General features: G+C 36.9%; 2 protein-coding genes across 2 annotated transcripts; one reads left to right on the top strand and one right to left on the bottom strand.

Moving 5' to 3' along the window:
• Positions 1-3,840: 3,840 nt before the first annotated feature.
• On the bottom strand, positions 3,841-4,880 carry LOC110907415 (protein FAR-RED IMPAIRED RESPONSE 1-like). Its single transcript, XM_022152402.1, has 2 exons — positions 4,515-4,880; positions 3,841-4,389 (listed from the first exon to the last, which is right to left on the bottom strand). Exons 1-2 carry the CDS (start codon positions 4,878-4,880, stop codon positions 3,841-3,843), a joined length of 915 nt encoding a protein of 304 aa, XP_022008094.1.
• Positions 4,881-7,726: 2,846 nt separating this feature from the next.
• On the top strand, positions 7,727-9,109 carry LOC110903803 (F-box/kelch-repeat protein At3g06240). The gene has a single exon (XM_022149585.2). The coding sequence runs from the start codon at positions 7,836-7,838 to the stop codon at positions 9,027-9,029; it is 1,194 nt and encodes a 397-aa protein (XP_022005277.1). The 5' UTR covers positions 7,727-7,835; the 3' UTR covers positions 9,030-9,109.
• Positions 9,110-20,684: the final 11,575 nt, after the last annotated feature.

Genomic DNA, 20,684 nt, shown 5'->3' with positions numbered 1-20,684 from the left:
TATATGTTATTTCTCATGATATGTTATTAAACCAGGGTTTCGTACAGGTTCGGTCGAATTTGTTGGATAACTTGTTTCGTGAATTTGAGATATGCGTTAACAAGATGAATAACACCATAACAGAATCGTGTCTGATGTTCCCGGAGAGTGATCTGTTGAAACAGAAAGCATTGGAGTGGAAGGAGATAATGAAAATGCACCTTGTTGTTGATGATGAGAAGAAAAAGGATGGAGATGAAGTGGAAAAGGGAGATCAAAATGTTGACGCAGAAAAGGATGACGTGGCTGAGGCAGCTGAACCAGTTGATCCGCAAAAAGGTAGTGTATCATTAGACGGATATAACAGTCCTACGAACGAGCGAAATAAAGATCATATAACACAACACACTTCTCCCTAGGGATGGGCTTTTTTTCCCAAATACCCGTACTCGTACCCGTACCGTACCCGTACCCGTACCTATACCCGTACCGATTTTAGGTATTTGGTACATGTATCGGTACTCAGTTTTATTGATTTTGGTATACGGTACTTTCGGTATTGGTACGGGTACGGGTACAGGTAAAAACGGGTACTGGTACCGAATTTTATGTATACCTTTAAAAGTTTTTTTGTATTATGTTTTATTTCATATTATGGTATTTATAGTGTACTCGAATTGATTTTACCTATATGGTACCCGTATCGTATTGGTACTCGTACCAATTTTACCTATTTGGTACTCGTACTATATTGGTACTCATGTCAATTTTACCTATTCAGTACTCGTACAAGTGCTCAAAAAGTAAATAAAAACAAAATGGTACCAAAGCGGGTACTATACCGAAAATACCCGTACCAGTACCCGTACTCGTACCCGTACCGTACCTATATATTTGGTACGATATTTGGTACCTAGTTTTGTTCAAATTCGGTACCGGTATTTTCGGTACCGGTACGGGTATAGGTACGGGTACTGTACCAATCCCATCCCTACTTCTCCCTTTTCACCAATGACGTCTTCGTTTGTCGCAGAACTGGACAAATTTGTTGAAAGGGTTCAAAGTGAAAAGACACCACAGACAAAATTCAACGTTTCAGGAATTGAAGCGATGAACTTGTCAACAAGACTGGCCGATGCATCAACGGATGAAAAACGTTAGGAAGTAACGCAACCTGTTCAGCGTCAGGGATCGCCAAGGCCGAAACGAACAATTAAGCTTCCGAAAGCACTGCGGTCACCGTACGTCGAGCAGACTGTCATGTTAAGAACCGTTTGTGATAAGGCTGAAGACACACTGGCTCGATGTATATTTTCTGCAGTAGGAAACGTATGGTAAGAATCTGAATTGGACCTTAAAAAATGTGTTTATGTAGTGTATTATACGTTATAAGTTTTGAACATATATTGAATTATACATTCGTGTCGATGGTGTTTCGGAATGTAGGGATATTTTGTTCAGCGACAACAGTAACGTGCCGGTGATGAGGGGGCCTTTTGAGTCGATGATGCCTGGTGTAACTGTGCACGTGAATGTCATCAGTGCCTGGGCCACATTGTTGAACTATGAAGAAAAAAAGAGGAGGATGGGGACATTCCCAAGATTATTCTGCAACGCAGGAATGTTGGTAAGTTTAATTTCTGGAGACTATTAAGTGAAAACAGACCGTATCATGTGAGTATAGTGAATAACACCATGTAGTATTTGTATCTGCATAAATAACACCATAGGTCTGGAAACTATAAGACCATTGTTTAAATGTGTCTGCTTAAATAACACCATAGTTTGATTACTGAAAACCTTCACAACTTGGTTTTTGTTTACCTGAAAAAACACCACGGCTCGAAAAGCAGACCGTATCATGTGAGCATAGTTAATAACACCATGTATTATTTATGACTGCTTAAATAACACCATGTATTATTTATGACTGCTTAAAAAACACCATAGGTCTGGAAATAATAACACCACTGTTTATTTGTGTATTACTTAAATAACACCATAAATATGCTTGTGAATTCTTAACTTAACACCATAATTTGTTCTTAACACCACAGCTGGAAAAAGATTTTGCATTGTCTAATGATGACCGATTAGCAGAATTTACGACAAACATGAATGCTGTGCTGGCTTCAACAGAACAAAAAGTATTTAAAGGCAACTTCGAGATGGTGTTTATACCTATGTTGACCGGGCAACATTACTATCTGCTGTTTTTCAACTTGAGAACAAGAGATGTCTTCATTATTGACAACGTAGAAGGTGATGTGGGCTTAGAAAGATACCACGGAAATGTGGAGAAGATGGTAAGTTTGTGAATGTTTATATTTATACGGCTGCCGTAACAAAAAAAAATTATTTCTTAACATCAATAATGTGTAACTGCAGATAAGTACATTTTGTCGGTATCTAAAACCGATGCATCCAAAAATCGCCTCAAAGCTAAGGAATACACAACCAGTTCGACTGGAGTTGCCATGGCAAACACTTTACAATGGCATCGATTGTGGTATTTTCCTTATGCGGCATATGGAAACTTACACTGGTAATCGCGTTTAAATTTTTGTTTTTTAAAAAAATAATTAAAATACATGTACACGAAATATGAACAATTCTGATGGTTTTAGTATTGAATAGGAACACACGTTGGACATTGGATGTGTGGTTTATTGAATGAGAGGGACGTTACTGGCGAGGTGTTGCCTGATCAAGCACGCGAAATCGAGGATCTGCGTAAGAAGTACCTCTCAAAAATGCTCCTAAGCGAGGTGAACACAGAACGGGGCCAAGTGGAACAAGAAGTACAAGAATACGCACTTTTGGACGAGGATGATAGGGTGAGAATGGAAGACAATGCAATCGATCGGATTGCTGAAAGGTTGGGAGCTGCCGTGTAGGTGGACAGCAGAACAAGTTAAACTTTTTGTTAATAGACAAACATTTTGGGAAATATAGATTATATGATGTGTTAGCATTTTGGCAAAGTTGTGATTATGGTGTAATTTGACTATGTAAAGCCTGATTACAATCGTAAGCTGTTTCTGTTTTACACCTTTTTATTCTAGTGTATTATTAAATTTATATTGCGATTTCTGTCACAAAAAGAACACGTATTGAGCAGATGGTTTTTTTCAAAGTAAATGATGTTCATGTAAATGATGTATAAAAAACATACCAACTCCTTTGCACAATTAAGACACTATAGGCAAGTAAATAACACAATAAAGCTACACATACATAAATAAACAACATGAACATATGAACACCATTAATAACACCCAGAACAAAAAATAACACCACAGATTAACAAAATAAAAAAAATAATTTCTGTACAGATAAATAACACCATTAACAACAAATAACACCCTGAACAACAAATAAAACCACTGGTTTACTATAAATTTCTGAGGGAGGACAAATAACACTATTCAACTTGCAACATACATAATAAAACACCCTGAACAACAAATAACACCATTGGTTAAAAAAACAAACATATTTAACAGAAACAATATATAAAACATTGACAGAAGTAATATTAAATTCGAACAAAAGCAAACAAAATAAAACCATGAGTGTACGCGAATCCGAAAAACGATAAAAAACCTAACAATGTACGAAACAAGAAGAAAGTACGTTAAAAATAACGAAATTTTTAGACATCTCTAAGTAACTTACTACTCCTCTTCCCCATCCTCCTCGTCTAATGCATCCTCATCTTGTTCATCCATATCTTCTTCAATTTCCTCCCATTCATCTTCCTCCTCGTCAACTTCATCAGCTTCTTCACCGTCATCCTCGGCCATAGCTTGTTCTTTAGTCCGGGTAGGGTTTTTGCAAGTACGTCTGTTATGCCCGTATCTAAAACAGTTTTGACACTGACAGCTCTTTTTTACCTAACTGACTTAATGCAATTTCACGTTTGGACTTCATCCGTTTAGGCTTACCCATACCTTTGAATCTTGTTCCAATGGGAACACGAACGGTTGCCTCAGATGGTTTTGTGTTACCAGTAATTTCGGCAAACCTTTCACGACAACTCTTAGGTGGAGCATTGACGACTGACTCATCCGCAGTTTTGAAATAATTAACAACATGATCCCTGAACGAGCATAACGCATCAAAGTTGGTGACAAGCTTGTTAATAACCGACTCCGTAGAATATGTGATCTCACGTACAACACGGTTAACTTCATTATAACGATCCTCAGTCTCATTGATACCTAGAATAACACCAGGGGCACTATTTGGAACAGCCTCCCAAGTCCAACGTCGTAATATATAGCGTTGTGGAAACTCCCTAATGTCAAGCATCCTTAGCACACAAAAGATGTGTAAGCACAACAATCCAAACTGTTCGAATCTTTTGCATGTACAATACACAGTCATGTCGTCCTCTTGCATCATAACCTATAAAACACCATTAGAAATTTAGAAGTTTTCATAAATAACACTACAAAACACCATAAGCAACTGGAAATCGGCAAGAGCTATACAATTTTCAAAAATAACACTACAAAACATCATGTGTATACCTCGAAGAAAGTAGTGCATGGTTGTTCCCAGTCCTTCACAAAAAAGTTAACGAAGTCAACCATGTTTTCCCACTTTGCGATAGCACATCTGTGTATACAGTTTTGTATCTCCAACTGCTGGTCAAAAAATATAGTGCGTGTGAATATCCTGGACTCTTGATCCTCCAAAACAAAGTCTTCAGCCCATATTTCAGCGTTGGTATTTCTGGTGTCATGGTCATTCTTCCTGTGCTCATGTCTCTGAGCTTCAATAGCATAATCAAAATGCCCGAGAAATTCGACAAGTGTGCAACCCGGGTTACAGAACTGTCCAAAGAAATGGTTCTCACTCTCTGAACGAGAAGAGGTACGCATAAGCCCAGACATGACCTCCTCATGATAATAAGCAGGTATCCAAGTATCCCTGATTTGTTAAAGTGACTGCATCCACTCATGATCAACCAAGTTAAAATAGTTCATTATGGTAGCCCACTCACTTTCAAACTTAACAGGTAGATTGTAGCACCAACCTAAAACACCATTGAATAACATATAACACCATAATCACCAAAAAGTATGTGAAAAGTAGAAAGAAAGGTTAAAAGGACGAACAACTAAACACCTTAGCAGAAAGCTTGTCCATGATGTGCCACATGCATAGCCTATGTCTACTCTCGGGCCATGTATCTTCAATAGCCTTCTTCATGGCTGGGTCTTGGTCGGTGACAATCACCGGAGGGGCACGGCCAAATGCTTCACGAAACATATTTAGCAACCAACTGTAAGTTTCAGCAGTTTCGTTTCCTATTATAGTGGCACCAAGAGTAACGTTGCGATTGTGATTGTCGATACCGGTAAATGGAACAAACATCATGTTGTACCTGAAAAACAAATACGGAATAAAAACGCCATAAAACTGAATGACATATACTGAAGAAAATAAGCTGTAAAACTCAAAATAAATATAATAATTACCAAACTTACTTGTTACGACGATATGTGGCATCAAATGAAACAACGTCACCAAACACCGAAAAATTCCTTTTGGCATCTTCATCTGCCCAAAACAAACCCCTTAAAACCCCATCATCGTCTGTTATATACTCCATTGAAAAGTTTGGCATTTACTCTTTCTTCCTCACAAGCCGTTTAATCATCATATCAGCGTCAAACTCAGATATATACCTGTTCAGGTCTCGCTTGAAATTTTTAAAATCGTTTTTGGTTGCCCCAACCTTGTCAAACCCACGATACAATGTCCTCATGATATTAAACGCTTTGACAGGTCCAATCAGGGGCGAAGGTTTGTTGTTGCCCGGGGGTGCACCCGCCCACCCCAATATTTCGGTTAGAAGTGTATAGGTTTCGGTTTCTCGTCTGAAAATTTTAAAAATTATATACGATCGCCTCCACCCAATTATTTTTCCTAAATATTTATACAATATATAAATTAAAGTAAAGTTTATTACCACTTTGTATATAAGTGATAGGTAGTTTTGTAAATATATTTTAACTCTTATTTGTTTAATCCTAGGTTACCCATCACACAATAAACTTAATCACAAATTTTTATGTCTAAGAACGGGTACTTCAAAATGAAAGAATTTTTTTAGTTTTATTTGGAACTATTATTATTTGACTTGACCCGAATCGATAGCCGACCCGACCCGAACCGAAATATAACGATAGGAAAAAAAATTTGGGTCCCGTCACTTTACGCCCCCTCGAAACTTTTGGTCAAGCTCCGCCACTGGGTCCAATGTTCAAGGCGCTCAACGCGTTAACGGCTTGCTCTTGCATATAGTTCATACCTCGGTTAGCGGGGAGTAAATGCCTATCTTCCTCAGCAACAAAAAAGTGATTATGTGCCTCATTGAAAGAATATACCTCGTATAGATTCGAAGGCATTAACTTTACACACATACGTGCTTCGCACCCCGTCCTTATAGAAGGAACACGTCGAACAGATTTCCTCTTTGACCCATTATTTGAGGTGTCAATCTTTTTAGATGTATCGATCGCCTTAAAAGGTTTAGTCCCCTCCTTTGAGCAAACGAACCATTTAGATTTTATAACACCATGATGCGTGTATTGAGAAGACTTCCTGGCAGTCAAGCCTGAAGCCATTGCATACTTCTGATAAAAGAGGAATGCGTTGTTCACCGTATCAAAGGTCATCTTATCCCTCGGCTTAAGCGATTCATCTACCTCCGGTAAATAAGTCTTCTTACCGGAGTTTGGAGACAGATGTAGTTTCCCAAGCGACTGATAGGTTTGAAATCCTGCGAAAATAATTAAATTTAATGATTCTACAGTAAAAAAAACAATACAACATAATACGTATAAAATAACACCACAAAACAACTGTTATAAAAAATCACCCTCTATTCAGATGAAAAAACACCATGTACGTATAAAAACCCTGTAAGGAACATCACATGCAAAAAAACACCATGAATCATCATCAACTGATATAAAAAAACACATACCAGCTTCAACTTCGATAACATACATAAAAACACCATGCATGTATAAAAACACCCTGAACGGGTTACACGTGGAGTCATCACAAAAAAAAAAATTGCGTATAGTAAAGTAACACACATGGAAAAACACCATACAGTGTACTAGAGTAAAAACACCACAACTAATATGCAAAAACAACCGTGCAAAAAAAAAAACACCATACAGAGTTATAACTGGTGTTCATGAAAATTCCAATAAAAATAACAGATGATTGAAAAATTGACAAGATTACAATTACATAATAAGCTGCGAATCAAACATACAAAATTACCTTGATCGTCGTTCTCCGTGAAGAAAGAAAGAAAGTATGAATCAGATTAACGATTGTATGCGTATGCAATCTGTATGCATGATCAAATAAGAAATTGAAAGCAATTTTATAATGATTAAGAGATCGAGATAATTTAAAGATTTAGATGAATCTGATAATATATTAAAAAATCGAAATCCCTAAAAAAACTCAGAAAAATCAGTTACAAAGATTTGAACCTTAATTAGGTTTATTGGTATAATTACTAATATAACCTTAATCTAATGAAATTAATATGGAATGATCTAATGGCTGAGATTGTTTCTCACCTTTCTCACATTTAGGCCCGATCATTTACCCATGTGTGTATTAATTTATATGTATATTTGTATTTTTTATAAAATCAATTACTTATATAAATTAGGTATAGGATACATTCGAATCCCCTTATGTTCGTCACTTTCCTGGTTTATCGAACCCTATTCCGTTACGCCCACGTGAATCTTAACCTATAAACACAACATAACCACCATGAGAATCCTAAGACATTGATTGATACAGTCAAAATGAAACACAAAGCCAAACTGAGATTCAAGGATTCATTACCTTCAGAAATCATATTCAACATCTTGTCAAGAATGCCCGTCAAATCTTTGGCCCGTTTCCGGTGTGTTTCGAAGCTATGGTGCGACTATATTGACGATCCATACCTTAAGATCATTCATGATCAGCAATATCCAGAAGAACCCACGATAATATTTCCGGTGCCCCCATGGCCATCCATACGTTTCTACGCCACGGAATTAGTGAAACGTGATGCACGGGTCTTGGAGGCCAAAACGATCCCGTTTTTGGAGTTCAACAGTAAGCAAGGTTTGTTTTTGGGTAGACACTTTATTCTGGGTTCTTGCAACGGTCTGGTCTATTTATCACAAAGTTATGGGTCGCTTCGTCCTGAAGATTTGAGTGTGGTTAATCCTGTAAGGAAAGAATATTATGAGTTGCCACCTGCGGATCACCTGTTCGATCAAAAATATTTCGAGCTCCATGGGCTTGGCTTTGATGATTCCACCAACACTTTCAAGATGGTGGTCCTTTCGCCTAGTGTACGCGCCATGGTGCATGTCTTCGGCACAAGATCATGGCGAGTGATCCCTTTGAATCCGATAACTACAAGGCTAGACGGTTTCAATATTAGTTGTAATCAATTAGCTGTGTTCGTTTGCGGATGTTTGCATTGGTTGATTGGTAATGGGAAAATAATAAGGCTAGATATGAGGACGGAGGAATTTGAGTTGATTGATCTTCCGAAGACACAAAGACATGTATCGTTACTTTATGAAATGGTACCTGATAGATTGGTTGATCTGCATGGTGAAGTTGGATATGTATACTGTCGCTTCTTACACGGCTTGGAGGTGTGGGTACTGAAAGAAAGAGAATGGGTGATTCACTGTCGGTTCAATCATAGACCGCCTCTTCCTGCTTATGCTATGGTAACGGTTTTAGGCAGTTGGAACAAAGACGGGGACATATTAATGAAAGCAGCCACCAGCGGTGTAGGGCCACCGTTGTTTGTCTACTCTCCGAAAAGCGGCCTTTTGAAAGAAGTCAAGCTCATTAGAAAGCCGGTTGATTTTGATTTTGATTTTGATTTTGCAGATGCCTTTATGTATCCAAGTAGCCTGCTTTCAATCCATAGCATCAAAGCTTATTCCATCAAAAAAACTGACGTGTCCAAATCAGTCTTTTTAATATAAGTGGCTAGCGATAACTAGTTGTAGCTTATACATATCTTTGCTTGAATTGGTTTGTTCGCATAAGTGATACATATTTTACATATGATTGCATGATTTGATCTTACTGTGGTACAACAATGGTTTAATTTCTCTTGTGTTGGGCAATAGCGTAATGAGTAATGATGATTCGTATAATATTATATGTGTAGTTGTCAAAGGCGCAAGGTGCACTAAAGGCTCAGAGGGTGAGCGTTTGGCCTCAATGCAAGGCGCTTACTAAGCGAGGGCCTTTTAGACGAGGTGTATAGTATAGAAATTACTATTTTTAGACATGTCTTGGGGTTTCTTTAGGGCTAGTTTAGGTTGATTTGAGGCTTGTTTAGTGAATGTGTTTGTATAATTGTTTGAGACTTTTTCAGATGATTTTTGGCCAAAATTTCGTCAAAACTTGGCCTAGAAATTGCGCTTGAGGGCCTGAGAGTGGGGCTTTTGAAGCAAAGCGAAAAGGCAGATCTGGGCCTAAAAAGTGGGATAGGCGTGCACGCCTGGGTGAGCCTTGACAACAGAGATTATATTGTATATACATATACAAAAGTGCGTACTGTTATGGTTACAGTTTGGAAAGCATTGTTGGCATACATATGCGTTGGTACATATCATGCATCTTTATAAAGATGTTTAGGTACATATGTAACTGAAATTAGCAAAATAATGACTGTTTTAAGCCACTGATGTCTGCATCTTTTTTTTATGCTGGCCCAAAAAAATGTGCCCAACTGAACATAGCTTCTATTCGTGCTGGTGCTGCTCTTCGGCTCTACGTTTCTTAGGTGGTCCTCCTTCCTCTGATTAAAAAAAAAAACACTGGTTATTTTTGTGTTTATATATATGATAACATCTTTGGCTGTTGATAATTACATATTTGACCATTGGTCATGAATGTTAGAGAATTTATAGTTATTGCTTATACCGGAATGATCTGCTATAAATTATTGATTATACTGGAATGATTTGCTATAATTTATAGTCTAGTCTATCCAAAAATCAAACCAAAATCTAATAAATGGAATCATTTTTGGGAGATATCTAGTAGCTGTGTTCGGGAACTTGTTACGTTCCTGCTATGTTTTAAATCGAATTAGAGATGAAGTTAGAAAAGCTATGTATGATTATTAGAACTTTAGTGAGAACATATATAGAATTATTCGAACTTTTGTGAAAACCTATGTAGTAACCCACTGGGAAAAATTCCTGGATTCGCCACTGGTTGTACCGGTTGTTCAACTGAAGCTGGAAAAGCTTGGTGACATGCCCTATCACTTGTATTGGGTCGGGTATAGTTTGTGGATCAGTGTATCCTTCTTGTATAACCATTTCTTTGCATTCACTTTGCACAAGCGAGACAACTGCGTCATCAAATAAAGTAACTGTTGCAGTGTCTCGGTTCTTCCTTTATCGTTGCAGTTGGCAGTAGCTGTTGGATGCAGTTATGCTAACTGTTAGTAATATGCGAATTATATTATTTAAATTTCGTCCATATACGTATATAGTTTTACATGAACTTCGGCTGCTCTTCGAATATGGTCGACGCAAACCAAGGCTGAAGATCTCATTGTTAGCTTTCTATTGCAGTGAACACATCCTTTATAGTACCAGCCTTGAGCGAAGCTTGTTATTGATGCTAAGCAGGTGAATCTTCGTGTCTGTCGTGACGTTTAATGTACGGTAAAGTTGTAATAGTATTATCAAATATCATTAAGTGTAGGATAAGATATGTGTATTAATAAATGACAAAGTTACTATGTACTTATTTCAGAAAATAGAACATATTGGCAACTATTAGTGGATGCATTTGGTTGTTTAAGGTCATGAAACTAAACTTAAGGTAGCAGCAAACAGATGCTACTATTTCAAATTGTTCATATGAAGAACAGTAACATATACATGTTACAAAATGTTATTATTTTAATTTAATAATAATATAACTAATGAATTATTAGTGTATATATGTATTTTGTAGATTGCAACTTCGGGTTTTATCCGAAGTTTTATTGGTGGTTATGGTATGACTGGACCCGGATTAGTTCACCCAGGATCCGTGAGTTTTTCTTACCAAGTCTGGGTTTGACCTGCGTATCTTTGGTCAAGGCCAGTCCATTTGGGCCCAACTCCATCTATACTCAGATGGATTTGGGCCTCAGCACTTTTCTAGTTGGGATGGTCAACATGGGTTTCCACATTTCGGTTTGACCACTGATCCATCAAAAATATGTGAGCAAGTAGATTCGTGGATCCCTGATTCCGGTGCCACCCGCTCATATGACTGTTGAACCCTTCCATTGTTTTTTTATGTTTCCCCATACATGGGTTTGGAGAGAGTTGTTGTTCGCAATGGTACGTCACTCGCTATTTTTAACGTTGGTCATGCTTTACTTCACTTGTCTAGTCGTTCTCTTTTACTAGAACACCTTGTTGTTCCTGGACTGGCCAAAAATCTCTGGGTGTGTTAAACGCTATAGGCAGAACCTGAAACATCATGTGTAAATTTACGCTCAGGTTTAAACACCATGTGTAATTTGTGGCCCAAAATGTAAAGCATCGTGTGTAAAATGACGTATAAACAATGTTTTAAAAACCAGTATTTAAATTATACCGGGTTAGGCTTAGAAATGGTAGAACTGGTTACACCGGGTTGTATCGGACGGTTAAACCGGTTTTAGTTAACCCTATAATTCCATTAAAATGTAACTTTGACTTAAAAAATAATCCAAAATTACCTGATTCCATAATAAAAAATAATCAGAAATTTTCCAACAACGTTTTTCTAAATAAAAGTGTACAATAGGTTTATGGCATTAGAGTGTTATATTCATCAAGTTGAGCATGGAATACGGAAGATTGGAAGGTCGTGATAGCGTATGCAGGAACTTGGAACACTAGGGTAATTACCGGAAACATGGAAGACCGGTTATTACCTTAATATAAGATTTGAATAAAATATAAAAGTCAAATTTGAAGACTTTCGAAAACAGTTCAACGGTTGGAACCGGTAGAACCGGATTCACCGGCGGTATATAACAAATGTCGTATTCTACTATTACCGGCCTTTTTCATATCGGATCCGTGTTCGGTATCCGGTACTAGTGGTATAACCGGCCGGTACATACCAGTATTTAAAACATTACGTATAAATGTAAGGAGATCATGTGGAAATGTTAAAAACCATGTTTAAGCTAAAACGCACGTTAAAAATAGACGCCATATGGTAAAACACCATGGCCAAAACTAGTAACACCGTGTTCTAACACCTAAACCGCTATGTACATAATCTGAAAAAGAATAAAACAGAAATGCCATGTATATAAACTAATGACACCGTGTACAAAACCTAAAAACCACCACGTACAAAACCTAAAAAACACCATTTATAGACTAATAACACTATGTTGTGACTAAAAATGCATGTATAAACTAGTAACACCGTGACCTAAAAACAACATGAATATATGCAACCAATAATTGTCCACGACATCGAAATACAGTTTGACTTGACCGTTAGATAAAAAGCCGTTTTTGAGTGTCTACGAGCACCACATGCACAAGATTTTCTTTTTGCTATACCTATAGATGGGTTGGCCAGCATATGTCGCCGGTGGAGTACCGTACTATCCTTAAGTATCGCCTCATGATTGCTTTATTCCCAGTTGATGAGGTATGCCCTATTTGTCATAAGGCGTGTTTGGATTCTTTTGAGGAGCATGCAGTTCATTGTAGAGAGCTCTCGGGGTTCAAATACCGACATGATTTGGTTAGAGATGTCATTTTTGACATATTCAGGCGCGCTGGTATTTCTGCTAACAAAGAAGCTACCGTTAATTTCTTAACTGACCCGTTGGAAGGGAGATCTACCCTTCGACCAGCCGACATTCTGGTCTTTGGATGGGTAGGAGGAAAACGGGCATGTGTGGATCTAACAGAGGTTTTCCCCGCTTGTGGGCTTAGGGGTAGTGTAACAACCCGCACAAAAATGTCCTAAAACGCTCCGTAAGTGAAAACCCGAACCCCTAAAACCCTATTTTTTATGAAAAATCAAGAAAATCAAAATTTAGTACTCGCACGCGGGCCGCGAAGAAATAAGAGAGAGTCTTCGCGGGGCGCGACAGCTCTGCATTCGCCGGATAACGATCCAGGACACGTGTCCCTATACGTGTCAACCTTACTCCATGACTCAGCAACCTTCGCTCCGACCAGACTCCCTCGCGGGCCGCGACGCTCCCCAATATCAGCCTATAAAGCCGATGGTTTCATTTCAATTCGTTTAATTCTCTTCTTTCTCTTGTTCTCTTGTTCTGTCATTCTAATGTCAGATCTTTTAAAAACCTGAAACTCTGCTCGTTATTAGGATAATAACTCTAATCACTGGTACGTTACTTTATCCGATCGGTTGAAACCGATCCAATGGATGTTTAAGTGCTGCCAATATCTGGCTATACTTTGTCATTTGTTGTGAGGATTTTGATCTCGTGATTATCGTTAAAGTTGAATTGAGATGATACACTAATACGAGTTCCATTGTATCTAGAAATTAGAACTCATAACCAGGAAGTTGTTAAACTATAATACTTAGCGATTAAGTAAACCTAATGGTTATGTAAAACTTAGAAAACTTAGCGGTTAAGAAACTTAATAACTAAGGAAACTTAACAGGAAAGAAAACTTAGCAGTTAAGCAAGCTAAGTAAGTTAATTAATCAGCTAATTACGACTAAGTAAATTACTTGATTAAACCGTTAAGGAAAAATTAATCAGTTAAGTAAAATTAATTAAGTTAAATAAGATTAATTAAGTTAAGTAAGATTAATTAATCATTTAAGTAAGATTAATTAAGTTAAGTAAGATTAATTAACCAGTTAAGCAAGATTAATTAAGCTAAGTAAGATTAATTAATCAGCTAAGCAAGATTAATTAACTAAGTAGATATACATGAAAATAAGATATATATGAGGAAGGTGCAAGAAGATATATATGTGGGTAGGAAGCTTCCTAGAAAATGTATAGGTAGCTTCCTAGAAAAGTGTATGAAATTTCCTAGAAAATATATATGAAACTTCCTGGAAATTTCATGTTTCTTACCAATAAATAGGAAGCTTAGGATTCATTTTTCTTTGCTCATTCCTTCTATTCTTCTCTCTATACGTTAGTGTTCTAACCAATAATCACCGATACGATATTCTGTTCGATCGATTCGGGAACCAACTAACGAATGCCAAAGTGTTGTCTAAATAAGACTATACTTTGTGAATTCGTTAAGGTTCTGATCTCGTGACCATCATTAGGTTTGATGTGGTTTTACACTAATACGCATTCCACTCTGTTAAACTAAATGTTTAACTACCAGAAAACTCTGCACTATGCACTTACAATCAAAATAGATGCTTAGTTATCCAAAGACTTAAAATCAGGAGGCCTGTTAAATCAAGACTATATGCTAACAAGGTGAGTCATTCTCTTTTTACCAAAGTGTTTCCAAAACCCTATTTATTTTCAAATTTATAATTACAGGGATTAAGTCTTTGTAGTCTTCAATTACAGCCGGTATGTGGGGTTTTGTATACATTACTTGATAATCGTCACCATTGGGCAACGAGTTAGCCAATGGGTGATATGACCATAGTCACAGAACGGGTCGAGTGACAAATACCGTTGGGTAATTGGTTGATATATAAACATTGTAATCGCTCTTAATACTGTGAATTATAACAAACATGTTTTTGTACAAAAATGAATGAACTCACCAGTATTTCCTGCTGACCAAATGTTTTTAAAATGCGTTTCAGGTGATTACAGCAGATTGGATTAATAGTGATGATACGGCACCGAAAGGCTTGAAGAAGTGGCTTATTTTATCAAATAAATTAAATTAAATTAAATGTTGTTTCATATATTCGGGTTTATCCCATATTAAAGCTACATTTGTAAAACATGGGTTTATTCCCATCTGTTTAATAATTAAAATCTGGTGTTTTCTAAACTCTGATATTTTTCCTAACTCATGTTCCTGATGAATTTTCCGCTGTAATATTTTCAAAATAACCACCGGTACCACTTAACTGCTCGCGGTTTCCGTCCAGGGGTGGTCGGGGGTCGTGACAGGTAGTGCTTTCACGGTGGGTCAGGCTACTTCGGGTAAAGTGACCAAATACGAGAAAGCGTGCCTTGACAACCAGTACGTGTTTATCTTATTTGCTTTTGATTCTTTTGGTTTCCTGGCGCCAGAGGCTGTGGACCTGCTTAGTCGAGTTCAAAGGGTCATGCATAGTAATGTTATGACCCCGAGATCTATGGACGTAGTTTTTAAAAGACTTGGTTTTGCTATTCAAAAAGGGGTAGCGGCGCAGCTTGTTGTCTGTTTACCATCTATCTTGATATAAATTCATAACACGTTTCAACAAATAGAAAAATAAGTTAATGAAAAAAATAACACCATGTATAGATTCACCCATCTAAAACGTAATTTTTTAAAACTTTTTATAGCAAGACTATACTCATATTAAAGATTAAAAGATGATCATTTATTATGGTGTAATTTAAAAAAAAACATTAATAGCGTATAAAAACTCATGAATGTTTAAAAAAGGAAAATGGATTTTAATAATCTCAGCTATTAGTTGTTGGCCGACAACGGTCCCAACTTCAAAAATAACATGTATCTTGCATGTGCTCTTAGAAAATTAACACATAGAGGCTATTTCTTTTATATTTTTCCCTTCTTTTCCCCTCCTTTTTAATTTGGTCCATGTGATGTTACGCACTTACAACCATTCATTTTAGGATTAACTAGTGGGGTATAGTGGGCGTTGCGGCGATCACTGCTAAACTTTGAAATGTAGATAAAGGATCACTTAACAACGGTGCATGCGAAAATCACAAAAAGGTTACATCGTACAAATGAACATTAAGAAACACATAAGAGTATTTATAAATAAAATAGAAAAAATATATTATATTAACCCAACTCTCTTTTGAATATAATTTACATCGAAACGTAGATAGTACATAAAAAGAAGTGAAAATGTAGTTAAAAGAAGACGTTGGAACGGTATATTCGAAAAATTAAGAAAAAATTACCACATTATAAAAATAAGCATTAGGAAACACAAAAATGTATTTAAAAGAAGAAGTAAAAACATATCATATTTGAACTTGTGTGGTTTTTAATAAAATTTATATTAAAACGTATACAGACTTGATTTTGAATACAATTATACCGATACGTATATAAAAATGAGCACGCATGTCACAACGGTATATTTGGAGTGTACGAGAACATAATAATTTAAAAGTTATAAGGAAAAAATAAAATCCATGTAAAACTAACCGTAAAACTAACCATAAATATTAAAATAAGAACAAATTAAAAAAACTAACAAAATTGAGGGGGGGAAAGTGTAAGAACCAAAACTTGTGTAGTTAAAACATAAAATATAAGGTTTCATAAATGAATAGCTAATGACATTCTTATAATTAAAATCAAAATAAAGGGTAAAGTATGTATTGTAGCACCAAGTTGTAATTTAATATATGCTAGGTAATTTTTTCGCGCGTTGCGGCGGTACGTTATTGCGGGCATTCGATCGGTATCGGTTTGGTTCGTTCTAGTACTAGTACGATACATGCACTCGCTATAGAAATCAATACATGTTTTACATCAATTGAAAACAAAAATAACGAACACCAGTTCCGACAACGATGTTGTCCAAATGGTATTGATCAGTTCAGATCGTCACGATACTGATAATGATATTCGTTTATCATCGCAGACAAACTTGTATAAATGGAAATTATCAAAACTTGAAATACAAACATGAAATACTTGAATGGTTACCATGAGTATTACCGATCGTGGTCTAATTGATCCTATTTTTTTCTTTATTTGATGGATAACATTACTAGTTTAATGTGGTCGGTTTCCCTTCTTTTGCAATTAGTTTCGCTACAGCACACGCTGTTCTAGCTAATTGTCCACCCTTTCCAAGTGTGATTTCTATGTTATGTATGGTTGTGCTTAAGGGCATATCGGTTGAAGTAGAGTCTTTTTTTATCAATCAAAACCCCTTCCCAAACTGTACAAGCTTCTTCCAAAGCATACGGCTTTCTGGATGTAGATGGTGATATCTACACAGATGGATCTTATCTATACCTAGAACTGGTCTTTTTTTATCAGAAGCTTGTGATTTGGTTTTTGATGCAGCAAGTAGGGGAAAACAATTCTTAATTGTTGGCGCTAAAAATAAAGAAGTCGATTCAATAGCATGGGCTGCAATAAGAGCTCGGTGTCATCATGTTAATAAAAAATGTCTCAGTGGTATGTTAATGAATTTGTCCACTACAGAAACGAGACTTCATAAGTTTAGAGACTTGATAACTGAAGAAAAAACAGGGGGACTGATGCGTGTGAAGTGTCGTATAGTTTTTAATGTATATTTTAAGCCCTTTAACACTTTTTAGCCAAGTTTTAAATTTATAAAACACGATATTTACTAACACTAAACACACATATGGGCAAAGGCACCCATCGTGAGCGTAGTATAGTGTTGGTAAGATACCGAGGTCGTCCAAGGACACAAGAGCTTTTAATACCAGTTTATCCTCAACGTCTAATCAAATCAAAAGTTTAGAAAAAGGTTTTAAACTAGAAAAAATAAAACTAACTAAAATGCTGAAAAATAAAATAAAAACAGATAGACAGGATGAATCACTTGGATCCGACTCGTATTTAGTGTAACCTTTGATTATTTCCACACTTTTGCACTTTTTAAGAGATTATCTTAGTTATTGTAGTAGGCCCCTCTTTTGAAGGTGACGTTACCCTCAACCCAGTAGTTTGAGTCAGCAAGGATACAATCCTAAAGGGTTGGATTATTGAAAGATAATTAATTAAGTTATTAATGCATAATGTGGTAGGCCCCTATTTTGAAGGTGACGTTACCCTCGGCTAAGTAGTCTGAGTCAGCAGGGATACAATCCTAAGTAGCCGGGTTAAAGTTTTAATAGTAGCTTACATATGAGGGGATCAAAGAGTTTGGACCCCCGCCATCCAATACCGGTGGGTATTGAAGGAGGTCCTACTAAATTTGACCCAGGTCCTTGCAGGATCTATACACTGGATCTATACACTGAACAAGGCAAGACTCTTACCAAACCATTCCCTTAACCGCCGACCAGGTAGCCAACATATCTTCATATAGACCGTGGAGATATGAATGGTGAAAATCTTTTATTTTATATAGACAGTAAAATAATGCCAAGACACCACAGACAAATGATAAGGAAGATTCACCTTCAACATAAGAAACTAGTTATTAAAGTCATTAATACATAACCAAATAAAAAGTGCGAAAAGATTAAAAATAAAAAGTATTACACTAGACACTTGTCTTCACCAAGTGATGTAAGAGACTTAGGCAAACATGGCCTTTGATTGTCAAGAACTCTTACGATCAATCTTGGATCCCGAGACTACTCACACACTCTATGATGGATGATGGATGATGGTGGTGGATGTGGGTTGTGATGGTGGTGGTGGGTGGGTGAAGTGTGAGAGAGGTGATTTGCCAAGGGATGGTTTGCAAATGAGCCAAGCACCCCTATTTATAGCCTGAACAGAAGCTCGGGCACGGCCCCGTGTCCATCCATCTTCTCTTCCTTCATTAATTGCAGTTTGTCTGCATTAGTTGACCACGCCCCCGTGTCCGCTGGGCACGGCCCCGTGTGCAGAAGCGTATCTGTACTATCAAGATTTCCTCAGATTCTGCGAATCTTAGAGTTGACCACGGCCCCGTGTCTGCTGGGCACGCCCCATGGTGGGTGATAGAAGCTTCTACAACTTTGTCTTTTCTGCAGACACTTGGGCACGCCCCCGTGCTCACTGAGCACGGGACGTGTTCAGCCTTCTGTTCTCTTGTTTTTCCTTGGGAAGATGCTGTCGGGGGGTCGGGAATGCCACGTTTGTTCCTTTTCTTGTATTTATGTTAGATTTAGCTGCCTTTTTGCTTCTTTTGTTCATTTGAGCTCATTTAATCCTGAAAATACAAAAGGAAGACAAAAACACACTTTTTCCAACATTAGTACTAAAAAATGGTTAGTTTTATGCCACAATTGATGTAATTTATATGTTGCATTTTGCACACATCAAATACCCCCACACTTGAATCTTTGCTTGTACTCAATTATACCGATACGTATATAAAAATGAGCACGCATGTCACAACGGTATATTTGAAGTGTACGAGAACATAATAATTTAAAAGTTATAAGGAAAAAATAAAATCCATGTAAAACTAACCATAAATATTAAAATAAGAACAAATTAAAAAAAACTAACAAAATTGAGGGGGCAAAAGTATAAGAACCTAAACTTGTGTAATTCATATATGATAATTTTAAAACTTAATGAACAGTGTAATATTATTATTAAATTAAAATTAGAATTAGAATTATTAGAATTATTTAAAATTAGAATTAAGAGATGAGCAAACGGTATCGGGTATAGGTACCGGTCTTAAATTTACCAAGCCGGTGTATTTTCGGTACCGGTTCTGCACAGGTATTCACCGGTTCTTACCCTCAAATACCGGTGCCGTACCAGTACCGTCCGGTACCGAACCGTACCATACTAGGTATATTCGGTACCGGTACTCACTTATGGGGATTTCGGTACCGGTTGGTACTGAGCTCACAAATCCTGTAGCAACGCAGCAATGCAAGTAATTGCACCGTTTAGATTACTTTTCATACACACAGTAAGTAAACTGTTTTTCGTTTGAATGAGGTTTTATATACACAACAACTTATTTTGCTTTCTTTTTTCTTTTCTTCTGTAATGAATGAATTGTAGCATGTAAAATTAACTTGGATATTTAGAATATTGATGAGCAAATCGTATCAAATCCTGTAAACGAACCGGTATCGTATCAGTACCAAATCATTTTCGGTACCAATTTGGTATCCACCTTTTGGCGTTTTCAGAGTCGTTACTTTAGGTTTGACACCGGTCTAGCACCATACCTGTATTTATTGATTTTTACCTTCAAATACCATACTGTATTGTACCGAACATTTTCAGTGCCGGTACCTAATTTTGATAATTTTCCAGATCGGTACTTTCGCTGCCGTTACCGGTACCGAGCTCATCCATATTTTAACGTGATAGCACCGTAATAACTGAACTGAAAACAACCGAATTTCCAACGTGTAGGACGTGTGGGTCCTATTATTATATATTAGGTTATTTAAAATCGTTTTATTATGACGGAGTGACTACTCTTACCACGTCATTTTATTTATGTTTTGATATTCGGTATCTGTTTACCGTTGCTTACACGCCTTTTGTAGTCATTGGGTCCCGCCGCAACGCGCGGGGAAAAAATAACTAGTTAAAACATAAAATATAAGGTGTCATAAATGAATAGCTAATGACAGTCTTATAATTAAAATCAAAATAAAGGGTAAAGTATGTATTGTAGCAACAAGTTGTAATTTAATATATGCTAGGTTATTTTTTTGTGCGTTGCGGCGGTACGTTATTGCGGGCATTCGATCGGTATCGGTTTGGTTCATTCTAGTACTAGTACGATACATGCACTCGCTATAGAAATCAATACATGTTTTACATCAA

Source organism: Helianthus annuus, chromosome 14 (assembly GCF_002127325.2).
Source record: "Helianthus annuus cultivar XRQ/B chromosome 14, HanXRQr2.0-SUNRISE, whole genome shotgun sequence".
In the NCBI taxonomy this organism is placed as follows: domain Eukaryota; kingdom Viridiplantae; phylum Streptophyta; class Magnoliopsida; order Asterales; family Asteraceae; genus Helianthus; species Helianthus annuus.
Note: the sequence above shows the minus strand (reverse complement) of the source record. Positions and strands in the feature narration are given on the sequence as shown.

Excerpts from the sequence above, each read along its gene's own strand:
- LOC110907415 (XM_022152402.1), bottom strand. The coding sequence starts at position 4,880 with ATGTCTGGGCTTATGCGTACCTCTTCTCGTTCAGAGAGTGAGAACCAT. Across the intron at positions 4,390-4,514 it reads CATGCACTACTTTCTTCGAG|GTTATGATGCAAGAGGACGA; the intron begins GTATACACATGA and ends GGTGTTTTATAG.
- LOC110903803 (XM_022149585.2), top strand. The coding sequence starts at position 7,836 with ATGAAACACAAAGCCAAACTGAGATTCAAGGATTCATTACCTTCAGAA.